The sequence below is a fragment of the Schistocerca gregaria genome, chromosome 4, assembly GCF_023897955.1.
Source record: "Schistocerca gregaria isolate iqSchGreg1 chromosome 4, iqSchGreg1.2, whole genome shotgun sequence".
Taxonomy (NCBI): Eukaryota; Metazoa; Arthropoda; class Insecta; order Orthoptera; family Acrididae; genus Schistocerca; species Schistocerca gregaria.
In genome coordinates, this window is record NC_064923.1 from 217147480 (window position 1) to 217169690 (window position 22211).

Sequence of the window (22211 nt, forward strand, 5' to 3'; positions counted from 1 at the left end):
CCACAAACTTCTCTTCTCCCCAATCCTATTCAATACCTCCTCATTAGTTACGTGATCTATCCACCTTATCTTCAGTATTCTTCTGTAGCACCACATTTCGAAAGCTTCTATTCTCTTCTTGTCCAAACTAGTTATCGTCCATGTTTCACTTCCATACATGGCTACACTCCAAACAAATACTTTCAGAAACGACTTCCTGATACATAAATCTATATTCGATGTTAACAAATTTATCTTCTTCAGAAACGCTTTCCTTGCCATTGCCAGTCTACATTTTATATCCTCTCTACTTCGACCATCATCAGTTATTTTACTTCCTAAATAGCAAAACTCCTTTACTACTTTAAGTGTCTCATTTCCTAATCTAATTCCCTCAGCATCACCCGATTTAATTTGACTACATTCCATTATCCTCGTTTTGCTTTTGTTAATGTTCATCTTATATCCTCCTTTCAAGACACTGTCCATTCCGTTCAACTGCTCTTCCAAGTCCTTTGCCGTCTCTGACAGAATTACAATGTCATCGGCGAACCTCAAAGTTTTTACTTCGTCTCCATGAATTTTAATACCTACTCCAAATTTTTCTTTTGTTTCCTTTACTGCTTGCTCAATATACAGATTGAATAACATCGGGGAGAGGCTACAACCCTGTCTCACTCCTTTCCCAACCACTGCTTCCCTTTCATGCCCCTCGACTCTTATTACTGCCATCTGGTTTCTGTACAAATTATAAATAGCCTTTCGCTCCCTGTATTTTACCCCTGCCACCTTTAGAATTTGAAAAAGAGTATTCCAGTCAACATTGTCAAAAGCTTTCTCTAAGTCATTGATGTATATGATGAACAATATTGGTTCTGGTATGTAATTCTGAGAAACTCATGCATTAATGTATCTTGGTTCTCAATAAGTATTTCACTAAATGTTCAACCTTATTTATTGTTTTTATGTTATCTCTACACCTAGAACCTGAATTGCTTTCTACAATTGGAACCGGTCATTATCCACACCTCTTGGTGCCAATGATTCTAGTTATTTCAAATTTTTTAATGAAATGTATTTTTATATGTGCTTCCCACCATTTCATGCAGTTCATTTACACTGCATAAAAGCATTAAACATCTTGTTTTTAAATTTTATTAGGGCATATTGTGTGCATAAGGCATGAATCAGCATTATATTTGTAATACCTTTTTTGTGCTTTGTATTATTTTAAGATATTTCTTGGACAACACATGGTGGTGGCGAGATTGTTAGTAGAAAACTTGACATTGCGGCAGGTGGTGCATAGAGCCATCAGTGCTGTCTCGCAGTCAGTTCCAACACTGCCACATGGGGCAAGGGTCTCCTACCTGCCTGTCAACACACTTGCGGGCAGGCACTGGTACTGTAAGGTACAAGTCAGGTGGCCCTATTTCACATGTTATATACATGTGCAAACCAAAGGGTACACCTGCCTGTGTGCCAAAGAAGTATGATCGTGTACACTACAGCCGGGCTGCAAGACTGGCCACACGTCATCTGTTTGCACACTCTTGCCTCTGCTGGCTCAGATGGTTCTGGGCATTTAAATTCTTCACCAGGTTACCATCCCTCACCTCCCTCCTGTTGAGGAGAGGATCAAAGACAAATCAGTACGAGTTAAGAAGTTTTAGTAGCCAAAACTAAATATCTGATGTATTGTGTGTACAATTTTGTGTCAAGCCAATATATATTATTGTGATGTCCTCCTTAACTGTGCTGGGGCAAATAAAATAAATACTTGGCCACCTAACTTGAATCATTATTCTGATTACACTTGATGTTAAACGAATGCATGTATTTTTAAAATCTTTTTCAAAGGAGAAGGAGTAGTTAAGTGTACCCCTCACAGATTACACTTGATGTTAAATGAATGCATGTATTTTTAAAATCTTTCTCAAAGGAGAAAGAGTAGTTAAGTGTACCCCTCACAGATTTACTTACATTTAACTATACATTGAATGTGGCAGCCAAGTGGCTTGTACATGCACAAAACCCATGCAATGTGGCCGCCTAGCGGGTAGCCTTTACTACCTGTGTCTGCGGAAAGGCAAGTTGACAGGTGCTTACACGTGCCTAAGCCTCTGGGGCAGTGTTGGGACAGTCTGATTGAAAGCTTCTACTTATAAAGTACACGAGAATTAAAGGTTGCTGTCCAAAGCATGTATTGCATTTGAAATGCCTGCCAATCTTCTTTGTATATCACTGTTTTAAAAACTGTTTAGAGTCATAATGGATTACTTTCAAGATCGCAACATACTTATATTACAAAGATTGACACACTAATATTTATTATGAAGAAGATAAAAGAGTTAATGGGGTTTAACAACCAATTCACAAGGTGTTATGAATATTTGTTATGAATAGTAAATTTTATTTAAAAAAATATACATTTAGATGATAAAACAAAAATACTGCAACATATACAAACACTCCCTATTTAAGTGTGTTATGAAGATATTCTGTGAATAACGCAGCCACTTTTTTTCAGTTTTCGGTACAGAGAAATGTATTTTCCTGCTGTCGTAGTTTGAGGCACAATGTAACTTTCACAAAATCTTGTTCTACTGACAGCGGCTGCACTAAGGGCTCCATGCCTCAACTCTTGCAAAAATTTCAAAACAAAATTGTAGCAGTTGAAATTTTCTTCATTGTACCTACCAGAAAAAAAGGACAAAAATATTGTAGCACACAAATTTAATAGTCTATGTGGTAAATGTTAGCTTATTTTGCAACTATGTACACAAATTGTGTACAGTTTTAGATAGGACAGACTACAGATTTATTTACAATTTCTTTATGTGGAGCCATCGCAATGATGGCTTTTGCAAATGTCAGACTTAATACTATGGTTATATTTACACTTAATTTTGTTATAAAAACATTTCCCGTGTACATTCTTAGAGCGCTTGGTAGCTTTTTATACCAAATCAAACCACTGATATATGGACTTCGATCAGTCACTTTTAACATTGTTCTGTTACAGAAATAGTTACACTTTGTTCTAGTGTTGTGATCATCTACATCACTGCCCTTGATAGCTTCTGTTGGTTGACTTATAAAAAATAGAACTATTTTGAAGATGTACAGAGAATATATTGTCAGATATTTGTGCTGCACGAACACTTCACGACATGAATCTCTATGTCCCATCCCATGTATATGTCACATTGCTCTTTTCTGTAGTAGTAGTAGTAGTAGTAGTAGTAATAGTATTCTTTTGAAATGTACATTAACTGTACAGCCCCATAGTTCAGTTCCGTAATTGAGAACGGGGTAAAGTGTCCCATAATATACTAATTTCTGGGCTTGGCTAGGAACAGAATAAAATTTTTATTTCCATTTCATTATAGAATATCACTGTTGAGAATGGTACATAAGGCAACACTTTGAACAATTTCAGGTGGAGAGGAACTCTGAATTACTTTCTATGCTGTACTTCACCAAAAGCAGTAACCTCTGAAACTGGATGATGCACTTTCTCTGTGATTTGTTCTACAATCAATATATTTGTGAGATTATGTTTCTTTCTTTTATGCAATTTTTTTTTCTCCAAACAGTGCTTCACAGTTTTTAAATGATTCAGGAAAGATATTTTACAAATGTCAAAGCTGTTAGCATTAAAAATTTTAATATTATTTTTGGCAATTCCTTACAATATAGCTTGATTTTTTTGTATATCTATGATATTTGACATGTTGCACTCTTGAGTTCTATGTGTTCCTTTGGTGTATACCGCATTTCCTAGCATTATGATTTTAAATCACCATTATTTAAAACTGAAACAAGCCTAAAAATAATTAATGTAACAGCTTCTGGTGGTTTTAAGATTCTGAAACAAATAACTTTGTATTTTGAAAATTCATCACTTAAACAGCATTCAGAAAGAAGAAACTAAACAAAGCATTCCGTATTCAGTACTCAAATAACACTATTTTATTCTGAAATTTTTATAAAGTAATAATTAAACAGAAAAAAACAGAAATCCATTTACTTTTTGAACCATGATTTTTATGTATGATGCTCTACAATTACAATGAATTACAGCAAAGTAATATAAATGAAAGATATGCCAGAACATTTTGTTTGGAAGCTCTGAATTAAGTTTTGCATTATGACTTTTTTATACTTTTCAGTAGCTGATTCTGATTTATTTCAATATCGGATGGGAAATCAAATCATGATAATTTAACCTAATTATGCAGTTTATCCATTATTATAATAGTTCAATTTTTCACGTGTTGAAACTGTTTAAATCATGGGAGAAGTTCTGCAAGATTGTATCTTCATTACCCAAAACAGTGTCCTAAGTTGGCCATATTCATTATTCCTTATATGAGCAAGATGGTGGCTGATGAATTAAAATTTTATAGTACCGGCACACACACACACATACACACACAATAGTTATAATATTTAATCAAATGAAACATTAATGAAATGTCATTCAGATTCAGTCTTACTTTGGATAGATGCCGAAGTAGGTGTATATGATTTGACAGAAGTTTGATCTTATCCATTTGCAGAGTGGAAATGGAAAATTTGCTAATATGACTTTTGTCGGGACTTTTCTGCCAGTATTGGTCCACACTGTGTCGGTTTTCAGTACATGTTGTGCTGTGTCCAGGTTTTCAGATAACTGTCAAATCACCACCTGAGCCAAAAAAGAGGCACGATTAATACGCTTGTACCGCAAGCAAGATGAATATGTGAGCCGTAGTACCTCAGGTGCCAGATGTAACACCTGGAAAGCGTTTGGAGAAGCAATGCATACTCCACCAGTTGTATAAGGCGAGAGTCAAACACTCGTTATATAAGGCGAGAGTCAAACACTCGGCGAAGTGACACATCAGGAAAAGAAATGTTGGGTACGGCTTTCTGCCATACATTTCCAGAGTGACAGACAGAATCAGCCTTATATTGCACAAACACGGTGTAAAGGCTATTTATAAACCAACAAAGAAGATAAAAGGGTATCTCAGATCAGCGAAGGAGAAAAGAGACTCCTTGCAATGTCAGAAATATACGGCATACCATACACAGGTGGAAAAGTTTATGTTGGAATGACTGGACAATCAATCAACACCAGGATCACAGAACATAAGCGGCATTGCAGGCAGGCGGAGAAATCAGATGTTGAAGAGCACTTACTGTATGAGGCCAACCATATAGTAAAATTTGCCGAAATGGAAGTTCTGGCCATAAAGATGAGCTACCACAACCATTTGCTTAAAGATACTACAGAAATAAACAAGCATGAGAACTGCTTCAACAAGAAAGAAGAAAGCTTCAAGCTCAATGGATCCTGGATCCCTGTGCTGCAGTGAATGACCTTTGCAGATAGCAAGAGGAGAACCACACTGGAAGTGACCAGAGAAAAGTCTTGGATGTTGGCGCACCAGGTGCATATAGTCTGTGGCCGCGAGCTCAACTCCAGTCCACCACCAGCAATGGAGGCTGAAGCTTTGACAGTGCCAGCCACTTGTGCTGGTGGAATGTCAGAAAAATCATTAAACAAATGTCAGCCGAAGAGCTCGAGATGTAAGACAACAGGCAGTTTATCAATAAGTGGCCATGAAAGCCATAACAATTTTGTAGTAGTAAAGTTCTTGATTTTTTTGTTAGTAAGGTACTGCAACCAGAATTTGCATGTATCATAGGAAGTGTGGAGTGTGTGTACGTGTGTGTGTTTGTGTGGGGGGAGGGGTGGGCGAGGAGGAGGAGGCAGAGGAGGGGGAGGAGGAGGAAGCAGAGGAGGAACAATGCAGTTGCTAAACTGACTTCTCCAACATACTAATATACTCAGAGGTGGAATAGAGAGAAAGCTACACTTGTTCTCATTTGCCCACATTACCCTTTTACAACGAACATTGTAACTGAATATCCTGTCCAGTGCAATTGAATGTCGTCTCCAATATTAAAACTGTCTTGTAATGTAGTTTTAAATGGCAAAATTTTCAAAGCTGTTGACACGAAATCTCTGTTGTATATAAACTGAGAGTGATGAGTGAAGGTGTTGTACATTAATGGTATCATTTGCTTAAGAATTCAGAACTTGCTGTCAAGAATTCATAATTGGCTGTCTGCAGCAAGCAACAAACTGGGAGAGAAAATCAATTTCAGAATTCATGAAACTAATCATTTTACAATGTCTAAACTGTAGGACAAGTTTCTGCAGACATCTCGGTGTGTTTTGCTTGAGATTGTGACTAAAGAATCAGGGTACTTTAAGCTGTGTGCTCATTTTTATGTAGCAAACTGTCTGCTAAAATGAGAAATGTTGCATCACTACAAATAGGACATTCATGAACAATTTCCCTGCAGTCCAGATTTGGCTTCAAGTGAGATTCACCCTCTTAATGCATATGAAAAATTGGCCTGACTCCCAATGCTCTGACTCTAAAAATGAACTGCAAAATTTTGTCAATGACTGACTACAATCTCAGACAAAAGAATTTTAAGGAGAGGGAGTTAGTCAACTCATTAAATAATGTGAGATATCTTAAATCTAATGGGTGATTATGTAGAGAAGTAACATAATGGTATAGTATTAACATTTTAATAGACTTGCTGAAACTATTCCAATATTTTATTTATACCCTGACAGAGGTAACTTGCCACTTAATCTTTGTACAGGGTGTGAAATATAACTCTGACCCAGAAAATATTTACAATTAAGAGTCAAACTGTTTTCAGATAGTTAAGGTTTTTGTTCACAACAGAATCCATTTTGTACCATTCTGATACTAAGGTTTGCATTTCAGACTTTGCTGGAGGTTTTGTCGAAACACTTCCAGTCTTAAACTTTTGCGCAAACAACTCTGGACACAATTTTTTTGAAATATAGTTTTTGGAAATGTCAGCAGTCATAAAATACTAACAAAAATATAACAAACAAGGAAATATAAAAAATGTAATAAAACAGTGTAGACCACATAAAATATTTTACTTTTAAAGCACAGACAGGTTTTGATCAGTGTTTAATAAGCCTCACTCCGTTACTCCTTTCTGACTGCTGGAGATGGTGCCATGGAGCACAAACTGCTCTAGGCTGGTGTGAAGAGCACTGCTATTGAACATGGGCTCTTTTTTGTGAGAATCATTTTGTGTTGAATTCAACTGGTCACTAAACATGTCTGCTCTTCTCACTCACTCGTACATAATGACACAGAGAAGCACTCGGAACAGAGCATGTGGAAGATGCACATACGGAGGTATGTGACAGCAATTGATTGGTGCACTGAAATTATGATTTCCAGCATATTTTGTGATGGTCAGTTCTCTTGTTCATTAACACAGGCCAGTTCCATGACAGTCATGAATATTTTCCAAGCCACTTTTATTTTGCCCACTCTGCACATCAGCAATTTTTTGCAGTTTCATATTTGTGAAAGGATTCTGGCAAATAACTTACACGCCATTCTCTATAAGTTAGGCTTTGATGCATCCCCTTTGTTATTTTGGATCAGCCTATTTGACCTCTACTGATCAGCCTATTTGACCTCTACTGAGCAGCTTAGTCAGTTTTACAGCAAAGAATTTGATTCAGATTTCATCTGCCTTTGCTGCTGAGAGAACAACATGATGCGCTACTTTAAAAACATACCCTCAATTTTATTGAAAGAATTAATTTGCACTGTACAGTATATAAGTGTGTAACAGTCTGCAGCTATAGGGCAAGTTGAAGATTAATAGCTTAGCAATAATGATTTGGAGCTTCCATTATTGTTATAACTACCTTTATCTGAACATGTTCAAATACACAGGGCAACTACAGCTACAGTGTAACAATTCCACACTTATGGATGTTTTCAAAGAGAAACAGATGCTTCCTAATAGATGTATCATGCAGTATGGTGCAGGGTACAGTGCCTCAGTGCTTCTCCAGAGGAGACACATGAGACAAGTGATAACGTGTCAGTGAAGAATTTAAATGACCTATCAGCAATATGCACAAAAGTTATCAGCAAAGCAGTTAATTGTAAAAGTTCATGAACTCCAAGCCCCAAATAGGTATATCCAATTTCCAAAAAGATATTGGTTTGCATGTAAGCGTATTCTGATTTCTTTTGAACTTTTTAATCACGACTCAGTGGTTATACAGGAGCACCAATGGCAGACTTTTATAGAATGCACAAACAAGAAGTTCTGTGACTACTTGCAGTAGATAAATTCTTTTCTTCAGTCTGCCCCTCTGTAATTAATGTCAAATGTTTCTACTTTAAGCTTAAACGAGCCAAGTTACCTTTCAGGAGACCAGCAAGTTAGACTGGACACATGTCTTAAAGTGTTATCCCATATTTCACTCCAAGACTCATCAGCACCATCTACTATTAAGCACTGTTTCCACAAGCTCGCTTTGTCATGCTGCAACCCATTTTTGTCATATTCCACCACTAACCCCTCAGATGAAGTGACTCCTATATGAAGGTCTTTAGAATTCAAGTAATCACTGAAAGATGGAAACACAACGCATTAGCATCAAGAATAGTTCAAGAAATACTCAACAATCACACTTTTTTAATACTAACTACAACATTGTATATCAAACAATGGAAAATCCAGGATGGGACGTAACAGTATTATGAAAAGATAAGTTGCTACTCACTCTACAGTAGAGATGTTGAGCTGCAGATAGGCACAACAAAATGACAGTCATGAATAAAGCTCATACACACAACTGCAGTCTCAGGTGACATTTCATTTGCCTACACTACAGTCATGTGTTTGAGTTGCGTCTGTGTAAGTGTATGTGGGGAGGGGGGAAATTAGCAACTTTCCTTTTCATAATATTGCTACAACATTACATAGTTATATGTAAAATCTTCATTCACAGAATAATATGTATATCAGGGTGTATACGACCCGGGACAACTGGGAGATCCGGGAAAAGCTTGGGAATTTTTTCATCTGGGAGAAAACTGGGAAAAACCTGGGAATTGTTTAGAACTCCGGGAAGTTTCATTGTTTTAGTTTTCAGTTAAATTTTTGTGATTTTGACTGGCAAGAACCAATACTCTAACAAAGGATGTTACAGTACCCCGCTACTGCGGAATAACACTGCAGCAACAAAACATGGACGAGAACAAAAAAATGAAAACAAAACTCAAGTTGCCAAGGTAATGCGCCATATACAACAACAAAACAGTGCTCATACAAGCGTCTGCTAGCAGCAAAGTGTGTCAAAGGCTTTAGGAAGACTGCAATGCTTCACAACAACAAATTGCCTCCGATGAGCGTGACGTGACAACTGTTTAAATTAGATTTGTTTCAGCAGTTGCGGGCAGACTATTGTGTAGTCGCAGTTGAGTCGTGTATGAGTAGTATCTTCTCCCGCTTCTGGTTACAGAAATGTGGCTGGGCGCCACTACTTCATATTGCCCCGGTTCGGAAATATCGTAGGTCCGGGGCTGACACACAGAGCAGTCTGAGTTGTGGTGGTAAGGTGTGACGTCTCCAAGTGACCTGTGTTTACGTTCAGTGATTCTGTTGTTTCCTCTTCGTTTTTTGCTCCCACGTTAAATGAGAACAAAACGGATTTTTATGTACTTTGTTAAAATACGTTCGCATTGTTATGGATGAGCAAAATATGTTATTAGTATCAGATATTATTTCCACCTTTCTGACAGTCAAGCATTAATCGCCTTAAGGAACAATGAAGTTATTTTTGCCGGTTTGCTTAAGAGGTTTGGCTTTCATTAATCTTTTCTGCTAAGGCAGTCAATTTATTTGAAACAAAGTATTTAATTTCACACTATTGGCTAGTTTCAACTGTTCGCTGCATTTCACGTTCACATATGGCATTATGCCTTAATGACGAACCAAACATGTGATAATACAGTACTGGTACTCCAAGAAAATTTACATACGAGTGTGCATTTTAAGCTGAATTACGCACTTTAGTATGGTTCAAGAAATTCCAACACTTTTGAAGTATCCTCTGATGTTTTGTTTCTTTTCTGACATAATGTAAGATCTTTTAATGTTTTACACGTACGAACATATATATGCCTCATTGTAGCTTCGCAAGCGCGGTGACGCCTGTTATCTGGTGCTTTCTTGCAACTGCTGAAACGAACCTATTTCTAACAGGTTGTGGGAAAATACTGCGAATGGTGAGTTGAAAAGCGTTACATTCAAAGCAAATTTCCTTTTGTGCAATATGAACTATGTCCGAGAATGTATGATGAAGTTCTTAAATCACAACGTGTTTAACTCTGATTTAAAAATCACCTCTTTGAGGACGACCATTTAGAAGAATTTCGAGCCCAGAAGATCAGAAATTTTTGTTGTTCTTAAAAATTTTACTGGCGCATTTGTGTGATGTATCTTAAAGTGTAACATGAAAAGATCAACATTATATGTGGAAGCTTAACTTTTCTTCCAGCTTCTGCATTTGTGTGATGTATCTTAAAGTGTAACATGAAAAGATCAACATTATATGTGGAAGCTTAACTTTTCTTCCAGCTTCTTAATCTTTGAGACCAATATTATATGTGAATGCTACGTATATTAATTTAAACCATTAACTTTTCTTATTGGTGTGTTCACCCTACTTAAGAGTTATCTTGCTATTGGCTGACTATATCACGTGACCTATGCTGTCATCAGCTGGCGAGATCACATGACATGAGCTGACTGGCTTACAAAAGCCCATCATAATCTCGATTTCAATGCTTTGGAAAGTGACATGCGTTGTTTGGCGGAATTCAAATTTATACCTTCGTAATTCGAAAATATGCAGCGTACATTTTTCACCTGGGAGAAAGTGTATTTTTAACCGGGAATTTTTTTCCTTGTCCACGTATACACCCTGAATTATTGGACAAAATCACCCTTAAAAGGGCATACTGGTCGCTTTGGAATGCTGGGTACCAATGGCCATCTCATACTACACCTCTCGGTAGTGTGTGTGTGTGTGTGTGTGTGCGTGTGTGTGTGAGTGATCGCGTGCATGCACACGTTTTTATTTGTTTTGTTTTAGGGTGCATAAACAACTAGGGTCATATGCGCCCACATCAGAACTGTAGAACACGAATACAAAGAGAGGAGCTAAAAACGGTTATGCGTTAATCTCAATCAATTGAAGAGAAGACAGTTAAAAACAGGAACATGCAGAAAGATCTGTTAAATACACTATAAAGAAATGGAGGTCCTGAAGTAAAGATTAAATGTCCTTCACCATCTTGCTATTAAGGATAAAAAGTAAAACACAGGTGACAGGCTGTGTGTTGTTTGGTAAAACAGCTGATAAGGCACATGGCAAACACAAATGAGAACATAAATGTTAAGAAAAGGGCATTCCATCAGGAAATGGTGGAGCACCACTTGACGAATGGCGTTCGCTAAAATGACAGTGCTCGATACGCGGCCCAGCCAAAATGATTTCCTTCACAGCGAGAGAGCTGAGTGGAGGTCGTAGCCGGCCAGTGTGGCCAAGTGGTTCTAGGCGCTACAGTCTGGAACCGCGCGACAACCATGGTCGCAGGTTCGAATCCTGCCTCGGGAATGGATGTGTGTGATGTCCTTAGGTTAGTTAGGTTTAAGTAGATCTAAGTTCTAGGGGACTGATGAACTCTGAAGTTAAGTCCGATATTGCTCAGAGCCATTTGAACCATTTTTGGAGGTCATACAAGCTGCTAGGAGAGGCTTAATAATCTGGAGCTTGTTCCCATGAAGAGATGACCAGTGGTGATGCCAAAGTTACACCACCTGCTGGCAAACAGCAACAGAGAGATCATCGGAAGGAATGCGAGAACTAGTGGGCTGAGATACAAGGACTGCAGCCTTGGCAGCAGCGTCAGTGGCCTTGTTTCCTGTCAGACTAATGTGACCAGAAACCCACATAACATCAAAGTGGCTCCATCAAGAATGAGCAAGTGACAGCTTTCCTGGACCCGTTGCACTAAGTGATGGATGGTGTACAGCACACAGAGGCTTTGTAGGGCACAGAGAGAGCAGGAACAGATAGCAAAATTGAAAAGCCTATGTTGCAGGATGTACTGCATTGCCTGATACAGGGTAAAGAGCTCTACTGTAAATACTGAGCAGTAATCCAGAAGTCGATACCAAAAAACATTGGTGCCAACGATGAAGGCACACACGACACCACGGTCAGTCTAAGAGCCATCAGTGTACACAAAAGTACTATCGTGAAGTTCCATCCAAATGTAGTGAAAATGAAGGCGATAGAAAGAGGCTGGTGCAATGTCCTTAGGAAGTCAATGAAGGCCAAGGTGAACATAGGCCACTACATGAAGCCAAGGTGATGAAGGGTTCACACCCACCAGGAAAGTGGCAGGTAGTGTGAAGTCAAGCTGCTGGGGCAAGAGCCAAAAGCGAACTTCAAAGCGAACTTCAGGAGATAACAGAAAGAAGGAAGCACCCCGTACTGGCGACTCTCAACCTGGCTAATGTAAAAGAAAAGGTGCCAGTGGCCAAATGGATGCCATGATGATGGCCAGTATGGAGATAGCATAAGACGGACAAATGTGCAGCTGCATAAAAAAAAAACACACATAGTCAAGTTTTGAACAGACAAGGGACCAGTACTTCCAGGAAGTACCACTGAGGACACGTAGGACATTGAGGGACCGCACAGTGGGCCACAGGACCCACAAAAGTTTCCTATTAAGCACGAGCCCCAGGAATTTCATGGTTTCAACGAATGGAAGAGCAACAGGCCCAAGATGTAAACACGGTAGAAGAAACCAACTGCGCAACCAGAAATGCACACAAACGGTTTTGTCAGTAGAAAAACAAAAGCCACTGTCAATGCTCGATGAATAAAGAGAATCAAGGCATTGCTGACGACGGCACTCAATGAGACAGGTCAGTGGATAACTGCAATAAATGGCAAAATCTTCAACATTTCTGGAGCCAGAAATGCATGGTGGGAGAGAGGCCATTATAAGGTAACGACGGTAGAAAAGAGGATCATGCTCAGGATGGAACCCTGAGGCACACCGTTTTCCTGAATAAAGGTGTCCGACAAGGCAGAACTCACATGTACTTTGAAAACTCAGTCTTTTAGAAATTCATGAAGGAAACAGGGCATGTGGCCATGGAAGCCCTACGTATATAGAGTACGGAGGATACCATTGTTCTCCAGCAGGTGCCGAAGACTGTCTCCAAATCGAAAAACATGGTAACAGCCTGAGATTTCCGCAGAAAACCATTAATGACATGGGTGGACAAAGGGATGACATGGTCAACTGCAGAACAGAGTACTTGAAATCCACACTGTTCTGTTCTGTAGTTAGTAAATTGCGAGACTCGAGCCACCATACCAGCCAGGCATGAATCATACGTTCCACCACCTTCAAACACAGCTAGTGAGAGAAATGGGGTGGTAACTAGAAGGAAGGAGTTTGTCCTTACCGAGCTTAGGTATGGGTATGACAGAGGCTTCACATCAGCATCTGGGAAACGCGCCCTCTGCCTAGATGTGGTTATATGTGTTAAGCAGAAAGTACTTGCCCAGAAGATAAAGGTGCTGCAACATCTGAATGTGAACATCCTCTGGCCCTGGGGTGGAGGATCAGGATGAATTAAGAGCATGATCTAGTTCCCTCACAGTAAAAAGTGGCATTGTAGCACTCACCATTTTGGGAAGAGAAGGACTTTGCTTAAGCCTCTTCCAATTGTTTTCAATGGAGGAAGGCAGGGTGACAGTGGGAGGAGCTCGAAATCTCTGCAAAATGGCAGTCCAAGGTGTTGGTGATAGCAATAGGTTCCATTATGATACTGTCTGCTACTGTCAGGCCAGAAACTGGGGGAATGGACCTTGGTACCTGAGAGCTGTGGGAGGTTGGCCCACATGAGGGAGTGGAACTATAAAAGAGCTAGTAAATGAAATTCAACTAGCTTTTCTGCTATACTGAAGAATGTGGCGACACTGTGCATACAACTGTTTATAATGAATGCAGTTTGCCATTGTAGGATGATGGTTAAAAACACAGAGTAGCACGGCTCTGCACATGAATTGCATTGCGGCATGCCTCAGTCCATGGAGGGACTGGGACACGGTGCAGTAAAGGAGAAGTACGAGGAATGGAATGTCCTGCAGCAGTAAGGATAACATGTGTACGATATTTCACCTGGGCATCACAACTGGGGAAATGTTGCCAGGGAGGCCTTAGAAAGCTGCTATTTGGGTCTGCACATAGGTGCGGTAGGAGTCATCAATCAGATGGCACATGGGACCTGGTTGCTCGAATATGTGTCAGAGAGAATGGGCAAGCTGGGTAGTGCAGAAGGAGAGGTCCAAATGGGAATAAGTGTGAGTGGAAACTGAAAAGAATGTGGGTGCTTCCGTATTAAGGCAGCCGGGGTTAAGGTGATTGAGAAGGTCAGCCAAGAGGACATCTCTCTGACTGGTTCTGGGCAAGCCCCAAAGGGGATGGTGCACATTAAAGTCACCAAGCAGCAGAAAGAGGTGAGGGAGTTGCCCAATGAGCTGGAGAAGGTCTGCGCTGATGACGGACAGATGTGAACGGTACAAAGGGAACAGGTCATGTGACGAAGAAAAATGCGGACAGCAACAACTTGGAGCCAGGTAGTCAGGGAGATGGATTGACTATGAACATCATCCTAGACGGGCAGCACGACTCCCCCATGAGAAGGAATGTCTTCCTAAGGGCGAAGGTCAAAGTGGACCAGGATGAAATGCGAGAGGAGGACTCAATTTTGTTTCCTGAAGGCACAGTACAAGCAGATGCTGTGGTTCCAAAAGCAGCTTGAAGTCCTCTTAGTTGGTTCAAAGTCCATGAACGCTCCACTGGAGAAGAGTCATGAAGAGGAAAAAATGAGGGGGTGTCACCAGGTGGCTGCCAGCGCCAGCCTTCGAAGACTTGCTGCTACAGTACAGAGGTAGGAGGATACTGCTCCAAGAGCTCTACAGAGGTGTCAGCATTTTCCTTCTGTTGGCCTGCGGAGTCCAGGGCAGAAAAACAGTTGGTGGTGCGCACCAGCGACACAGAGGTAGGCCAGGCGAGGGTATCACGTAGCGACACCATTGAAGAGGAGAAGACAGTTTCCCTTTGTTTGATTTCTTGGAGCCTTTCTGGTTGATAGAGGAAGACTCAGATGTTGGTTAGAACGACATAGGAAATCTTTGTGGGAGTATTCCTCCTGTCCTTTCCAGCCTGCGATTGTGCAGCAGGTGACTTAGCCACATGAGGCAGAAGTTTGGTGGCTTGTTGCACAGCTGGAGGAAGAGAAGGGGACACTACCATGACGTTGCACAATTTCACAACTGCAGTGCTAAATTTGAGGTTGCAGGACTGTGTGGTCATGTCCTTCGTGGGGCGAGATGTAACAAGAACAGTACTGTAGGTGCCAGATGGTACAACACAGGGTTTCCGACTAGCCACCAACTTGCGAGCGACCAGGTAAGGCATTTTTTCCTTCACCTGTATCTTCTGGACACCCCGCTCATCGAGATACTCAGGTGGCAGTGATATGGTTGCCATTGCAATTGATACCGTGGAGAGAAAGAGGCAGACAATCAGACTCATGAGCATCCATATCATAGGTTACACATTTGGCCAGGTGTTGGTATGACACTCGAGTGTGGTTGTAACGGGTAGCAGCACATAGGATTCAGAATGTATGGTCATACTGTGATAACTTTCTAGCCTGCTTTGACCTTTGACAGAAGAACCACTCTATCAAAAGTGAGAAAAAGAAGTGTGTGTGGGCACTAAGGATGCATAAATTTTTTTCATCACCTGATGGACTGCAATGACGTCCTGATCAGAGAGTACATTTGGATTTCTGTCTCAGTCAGACCGTTGAGTAGCCTAGTGTAAATAACACCTTGGGAAGAATTCAGCATTCGATGGGCCTCGACACGAACAGTATAGCTGTGAAGAAATGAAGCTGCAAGCAGTTGTTGTGCTTGAGAATCAGTAGTAGTCTCCAAAAGCAAAGTGCCATTTCATAAACAAGAGCAGGATTTCACAGGGCCAGCAACTGCATCAACACCTTTCTGAATAATAAACAGATTTACTGTAGCAAAGGACTGACATCTACAGTACGTGAAACCACGAAGAACTGTGGTGCAGCTGGGAGGGTCTCTGAATTGTTAGCGTCATTCCGTTTAGGTATGGTAGACATAGACGGTGGGAAAGATGTTTGGCTCATTGTGAGAAAATTCCCATGATTGCCAGTGTCTCCGATGGCGCGCTCTTTCCAACTGGGGGCTCCCCTCAGAAGGGGGTACATCCATCTTAGGTAAATGGAAACGAGTGTTTGGCATCATTGGTTGGGAGGCCCCTTACGGGGCAGGTCTGGCCACCTTGGTGCAGGTCATATTACATTCGATGCCACATTGGGTGACCTGCAAGCCAGATGGAGATGAAATGATGATGAAGACAACACAACTCCCAGTCCCTGAGCGGAGATAATCCCCGACTCAGCCCCTGAGCCCCTTAGGATGGCAGTCCGTCACGCTGACCATCCAGCAATTGGGGCAGACATCCATCCTAGGTGATTGTTCGCATCTCCTGAACACCTGACAGAGGGATCAATCAGCAATTTAGGGAGATAGCAGCTCAGGTAACCACCCTTCCCTGGGCCTGGCCTATACCAGGGGGTATATGAGAATCCTACCTGTCAACCTGGGGCTGGGAATTATGTGTTACACAGTCACCTGTTAAGCGTCAGATGCACAGGCACAGGCATAGATGCACAGCACACAGGCAAGAAGAAGAAAAAGAGGAACCTCAAACACCGAAGTTGAGGAGGCATAGGAGAAGGGGAATGGTAAAAAATAAAGAAGGAACAAAAGACAGTGGAGAGACAGCTCTCATATTGGCGACTGAATATGAACAGCACATTTCCAATAACACCCCAGACATGTTTCCCAAGGTAGGGGAAAAAGAATAGCAAGAGGATAGACATGCAGCACGAAAAGGAAAAGATGCTGCAAAAGCGGGGGCCTGGTGGTAGCCAAGCATGAATCCACCAAAGAGCGGCGAGCCTCCTCGTGTGTGTGTGTGTGTGTGTGTGTGTGTTTTAATCACTTACATGGAATCAGCACAGTAAGATAGGTTGATGTGAAGACATGACAGAATGGCACAAAGAGACTATCCTGTTGGGATGTGCCATGACTACACCATGAATGGTGTTATCCGATTTGTTGGTGTATCAATGCAGAATGTCCAATATGTCTTCTAGGAATGATATACGACCCAGCCATGTAACACATTGTAAAGACAGTGGTCATAAAATTACACAGAGAGGGACTGGAGATGAGTGTTATGACCTGTCATTTATAATTGGATTCACATATGACAGGAATTGCTGGTGTCGGTTAATGTAAGTCAACCTTAAGCAGTCTCTGAGTGAACAATGTGTAGGGAACTGCATGTAAAAGTCAATTAAAAATGCCATTGCTCACAGCAGCATATAAAGCTGCATGTCTCCATTGAACCAAACACCACTGGAAAATAGCTGACTATAGGTCTATAGTGTGGTCTGATACATCACAACTGTTTTCAAATGATGCAAGCCATCAAGTGCAATGACAGCCAAATGAGGCATTTAACCTGCAGTGTGTGGAGGTTATAGTTCAGGGAAGAGGTGGTTTTTGGGGTGTTTTTGTACCATGACTTGGGCCCACTCATTGAGGTTATTATTAACATGAAACAGGGTATTTGTTTCAACAGCCTAAGTGAAGAAGTGTTGCCCTTTCTTCTATATTTTCATGATGATGGGAATTTCCACCTTCCAAGACAACAAAAGCCATGTTTACAGGGCTGCACACATACATTCCTGGTTTGATGAAAACTCAGGCCCCATATAATACCAATTATTTGATATAAGTCCCATAGAAAACATCTGGGACTATTTAGAACAGTGAGTGAAACACAACAATCAATATCCACACAATGTGGGACCTAATGCTGGGCATAGAACACCTGAAAAAACTTGTGAACTCGTTTTCTCGACAAAATGAAATTATTAGACAGCTCATATCAAAACTTTTACATCTGGGGGTAGCACGACGTTTTAATTTTCATGCTCCTCCAGAATTTTCAAGCACATATATACCACTGAGAAGAAAGCCAATTATGGAAAGCAGTTCATCTGTTTATGTAATAGAAGAGTTATTGAAAAGTAAACACACAAAGTACAGAAACTATATACTTTTGTATTAAGTTGATGAATTCTGGGGACACATTTTCTTATTATTTTTCCCATATAACTACCATAAATGTCAACCCACCTCTTCTGGGATACTATAACCTGCAGCAGACTTTTTTGCTACAGTATTCCTTCAATTTGGGAAATCATTTGGTGTGAGAACTGAAATGTATGCTGGATGCATTCTAAGTTCCCAGCCAATTTTATTGATGATATTCAGTTAGCATTTTCAGCCTCAGCACTATACATCATTTATTGATCATTCCATTAAGAATAGTTACTGATTGTACTTCACAATGTTCATGAAAATGATATGTCATTTAACATTTAGTGGTTAAATTTTTGTTAAACTGTTCTGGCTATTTTTCAGAAACTGTGGAAAACCTAGCACTAATCCTCTCTCTCATGAATAACACCACCACTCCTTCCCTCTTGAAAATTATAGTATCATTTTGTTACTTTTAATCTGTTTACACAATTTTGAACAAATCAGATAACTGAGATATACAGCAAGAGGGCTCATACTAGGTAGAGAGAAAGTTCAAAATCAGTGCAATTTTCTGAGTTATTATGTGTCTCTCTGAGGCCTCATCTTTCATCTACAAAGGAGTTCTTCCTCATTTTTGTTTGTTGAATATTTAGACAGATATTTTATTAGCTGAATAAATAAATTTGGAAAATATTTCAGAATAAAACAGATATCTTAAGTGGAGTAATCTGTTATATTGAACATGTAATTCTCTGGATAATAATAGTTTTTACTCTTCAATGATTAATATTATTCTTTTCTCTTCTGGATACAAGCACCTTACTAATCTTTTTAATATTACCTGTGATGTCAAAATTTTCCATTTAATTGCTTAAAGTGTGACTAATGGCCTCAAACAGAAAATATTACTACAGTTATTTAGTGATCGGTTTCTTTAAAAATATGCAGTGTTTATCAACAACACAGGCTTCAGTGAGGCAGTCATAATTATTTTTGTAAATGTATATTTTGATATACAGACATTTGTTATTAAATAGTTGCTGACTATTATCATATTCTCATAGAGCTGAGGGAAAAATGGAAGAAGTCCAGACTCTAATAGTTTGCAGGACTTAGGGTAATTGTGCAGTCTCTGCTGAATCACATCAACAAATATATGGTTTAAATAAAATTTCTTATAATACACACTACAAACTAAAATTTGGTCCTGATATTACACATTCCATATCTTATTCTTCACATAAGTGATCTCAATAGTCATATATTTTTACAGCAAAACTTGTTAATTCAACCTTTGTTAAACCAAATTGCTTACGTTTTAGTCCCTTGAAATTCAGCTGACTGAGGATCTACTGTAGTACTACTGACAACACAGAAACCACAAACGAGGAGAAAAATCTCACCTTTATCAACAGATTTGAGAGAAAGGTACTGCAAAACTGTAATTGTGAGGGCAAGATAGCTTGAGTAAGAGCACTGACCAAGAAATGTGAGGTGCTGGCTTCAAGTCTAAGTCCATCAATGGTTTTAATATGTCTATTTTCATACATAAAATTTAATATATATCATATCATAAAGGTCCCAGAAAAAGTGGACAAGCCTGAAGAAAACAAGCTAGAATGAATGGACTCTGGGAATAGTATTGTTTATGCAAATTGCCTTTACATCCATTGTTCATCGTGATTGTTGTTGCTAAACCCATAGCAGTCATCATACATCAAACATCTGTATACTTCATGCAATTCTCTCTCTCTCTCCCTTTTTCCTATTTCTATGTAAAAATCATTCGCAGTTAATTTCAATTAATTTTTTCTAAATCATTTTCCCTTACCTTTCTTGAATTCTCTCTCTCTCTCTCTCTCTCTCTCTTTCTCTCTCATGTAAGCAATTCAGTGACAGCTAATTTTGCCTCCCTTAGGATTTATTAAGCTACATCATACCAAAAAATTATTATGTTATGCTTACAGCTAATCATGACCCTATGAGCACAGTGTGGGTGGGAAAGAATAAAATGTGATGGTTTTCCTGGTAAGAGTGAAGCACAACCAAATTCTTCACGTTCCATAAAATCCCATCAAGAAGTAGAACCTTCAGTGACGTGCAATCATGTCAAGGAATACAATAGCGAAAGGTACAAGAAATCAAGGAAATTTAATCTTTATACTGTATTAACAATAAACTTTTACAATATTGCTTAGTGCTATTAATGCTTATGCCAGTTAAATTTAAGTAAGATAGAAAGAAAGTGATATATGAAGCCCTACATTCAGCCTCATATATCCACAGAACAAGCAGGTGTTGTTGAAGCAAAAGGAACTTGTAAACAGATGCTTAAAACATAACAAATAATCGAGAAATCGCGAGAGTGAGTTCTGTGTTCCTGTCTTCATCTGCTTCAATGACTGTAGGGAAGCCTTTTGTCTGTGTTGTGTGGGAAGAGTTGTGGCAACTGATTGCTGAGTTCAATGTCCCACAACATTTGACAGCACTGATCAGAATTCTACACAATAATCACCTCACAGCTGTGAAGACAAATGCTGGCACATCTGATTTCTTCTGTGTATCAAAAGGCATCAGATAGGGTTGTGCTCTATCTCCCAGACTGTACAACATCTATGCGTAACATGTCATTAGAAATGATCTTGTTGTTTGGACTTAAGTCATCTCAATTGGTGATAGAATTATTTACAACCTCCAGTTTGTTAATGACACAATGCTTTTAGCCAGTGTCAAAGATGAACTTGCTGAGCTATTAACAAAAGTAATAGAAATTCATCTATCATACAGATTGGACCTAAATCTCAATCTCAGTAAGTCCAAACTCATGATAGTTGATTGAGGAGTACAGGTTCACCTCACAGGTCAATTAAAGGAACTGGAAGTCATGCATTCTTGCACTTGTCTTGGGTCAACCATCTGTGACACAGGAAGCTGTGAAGATAAGAAGACAGATAACGCTAGGGTTAGTGGCTACGAAGAAGCTCACCAAGACCTGACAGAACAGAGCAATAATGAACACCACAAAGGTCTGGCTTGTTAAAACACCCATGTTTTCCATCTTCTTTTATTGTTGCAAGACATGGGCCCTTAAAGGCAGAGACAAACAGTGCATCAATGTATCTGAGCTTTGGTGCTTGCGGAGGATGCTGTGCAGAAAATGGACTGAAAGACGAACAAATGTGTCCATTATTGAGCCATTCAATTTCTTGATGCATCTTTCTTCTTGTGCCAACCAAAAAATTCTCCAGCTCTTTGGCCATACTGTGAGAAGAGATGGAGAAAACCTGGAAAAAATAATCATGGAAGAGAAGATCAAGGGCAAGTGAATAAGAGGAAGAGCAGCGGAGAAATGGACTAATGAAATCACGATCTTGTGTCTACCTCTTCAGCAAGTTCTAAGAGGTGGTGGTGGTGGTGGTGGTGGTGGTGGTGGTGGTGATGATGATGATGATATTTGGAATTACCACTGATAATTAAGAAATCGTGTATAATCTTAAAGGTGTGAATGTAAGTATTTCTGATTGTGGAGTTCTAAAATAAATGGGATTTTATGTAAAGCTAGTCCTCCATTGTTACAAGGTACAAGTGTCTCAGCATCTCACATTTTCCCATGTCATGATGTGTTTGCAATACATTCACATCTACTGAAATCCATTTCTACAGAAGAATGTAATGCATGAGATAAAGATTTTTAATTACAGATTATCATAAGCAAAATAGGCAGCAGAGAACGTGTTTGAAATTCTGTAACTGTGTTTCCTAATACATGCATCAAAAAAACTTTTGTATCACCTCGGTTCCGAGAGTTCCGGAACCTGTACAGAAAATTGGAATAAGAGATCAATATAAACATCATTTCCACCCTTTTTACTGCTCATGAAAAGAACACATTGCATGTTGTACCACCAGACAGCGAGACTTTCAGAAGTGATGGTCCATATTGCTGTACACACCGGTACCTCTAATATGCAGTAGGACATCCTCTTGCATTGATGCATACCTGTATTCGTCATGGCATACTATGCACAAGTTCATCAAGGCACTGTTCGTCCAG

The 22211-nt window shown here is 39.7% G+C and overlaps 1 protein-coding gene across 9 annotated transcripts in view; it reads right to left on the reverse strand.

The window, feature by feature from the left end:
- Positions 1-2369: 2369 nt before the first annotated feature.
- LOC126267096 (MKRN2 opposite strand protein) overlaps positions 2370-22211 on the reverse strand; it is a 95943-nt gene continuing 76101 nt past the window's right edge. For all 9 annotated transcript variants that reach the window (XM_049971968.1, XM_049971970.1, XM_049971974.1 and 6 more), the window contains 2 exons: positions 8264-8470; positions 2370-2675 (listed from right to left, as the gene is read on the reverse strand). In XM_049971968.1, the coding sequence (XP_049827925.1) occupies positions 2468-2675; positions 8264-8470 (415 nt within the window). In that variant the 3' untranslated portion in view covers positions 2370-2467. The remainder of the gene's footprint in view (positions 2676-8263; positions 8471-22211) is intronic.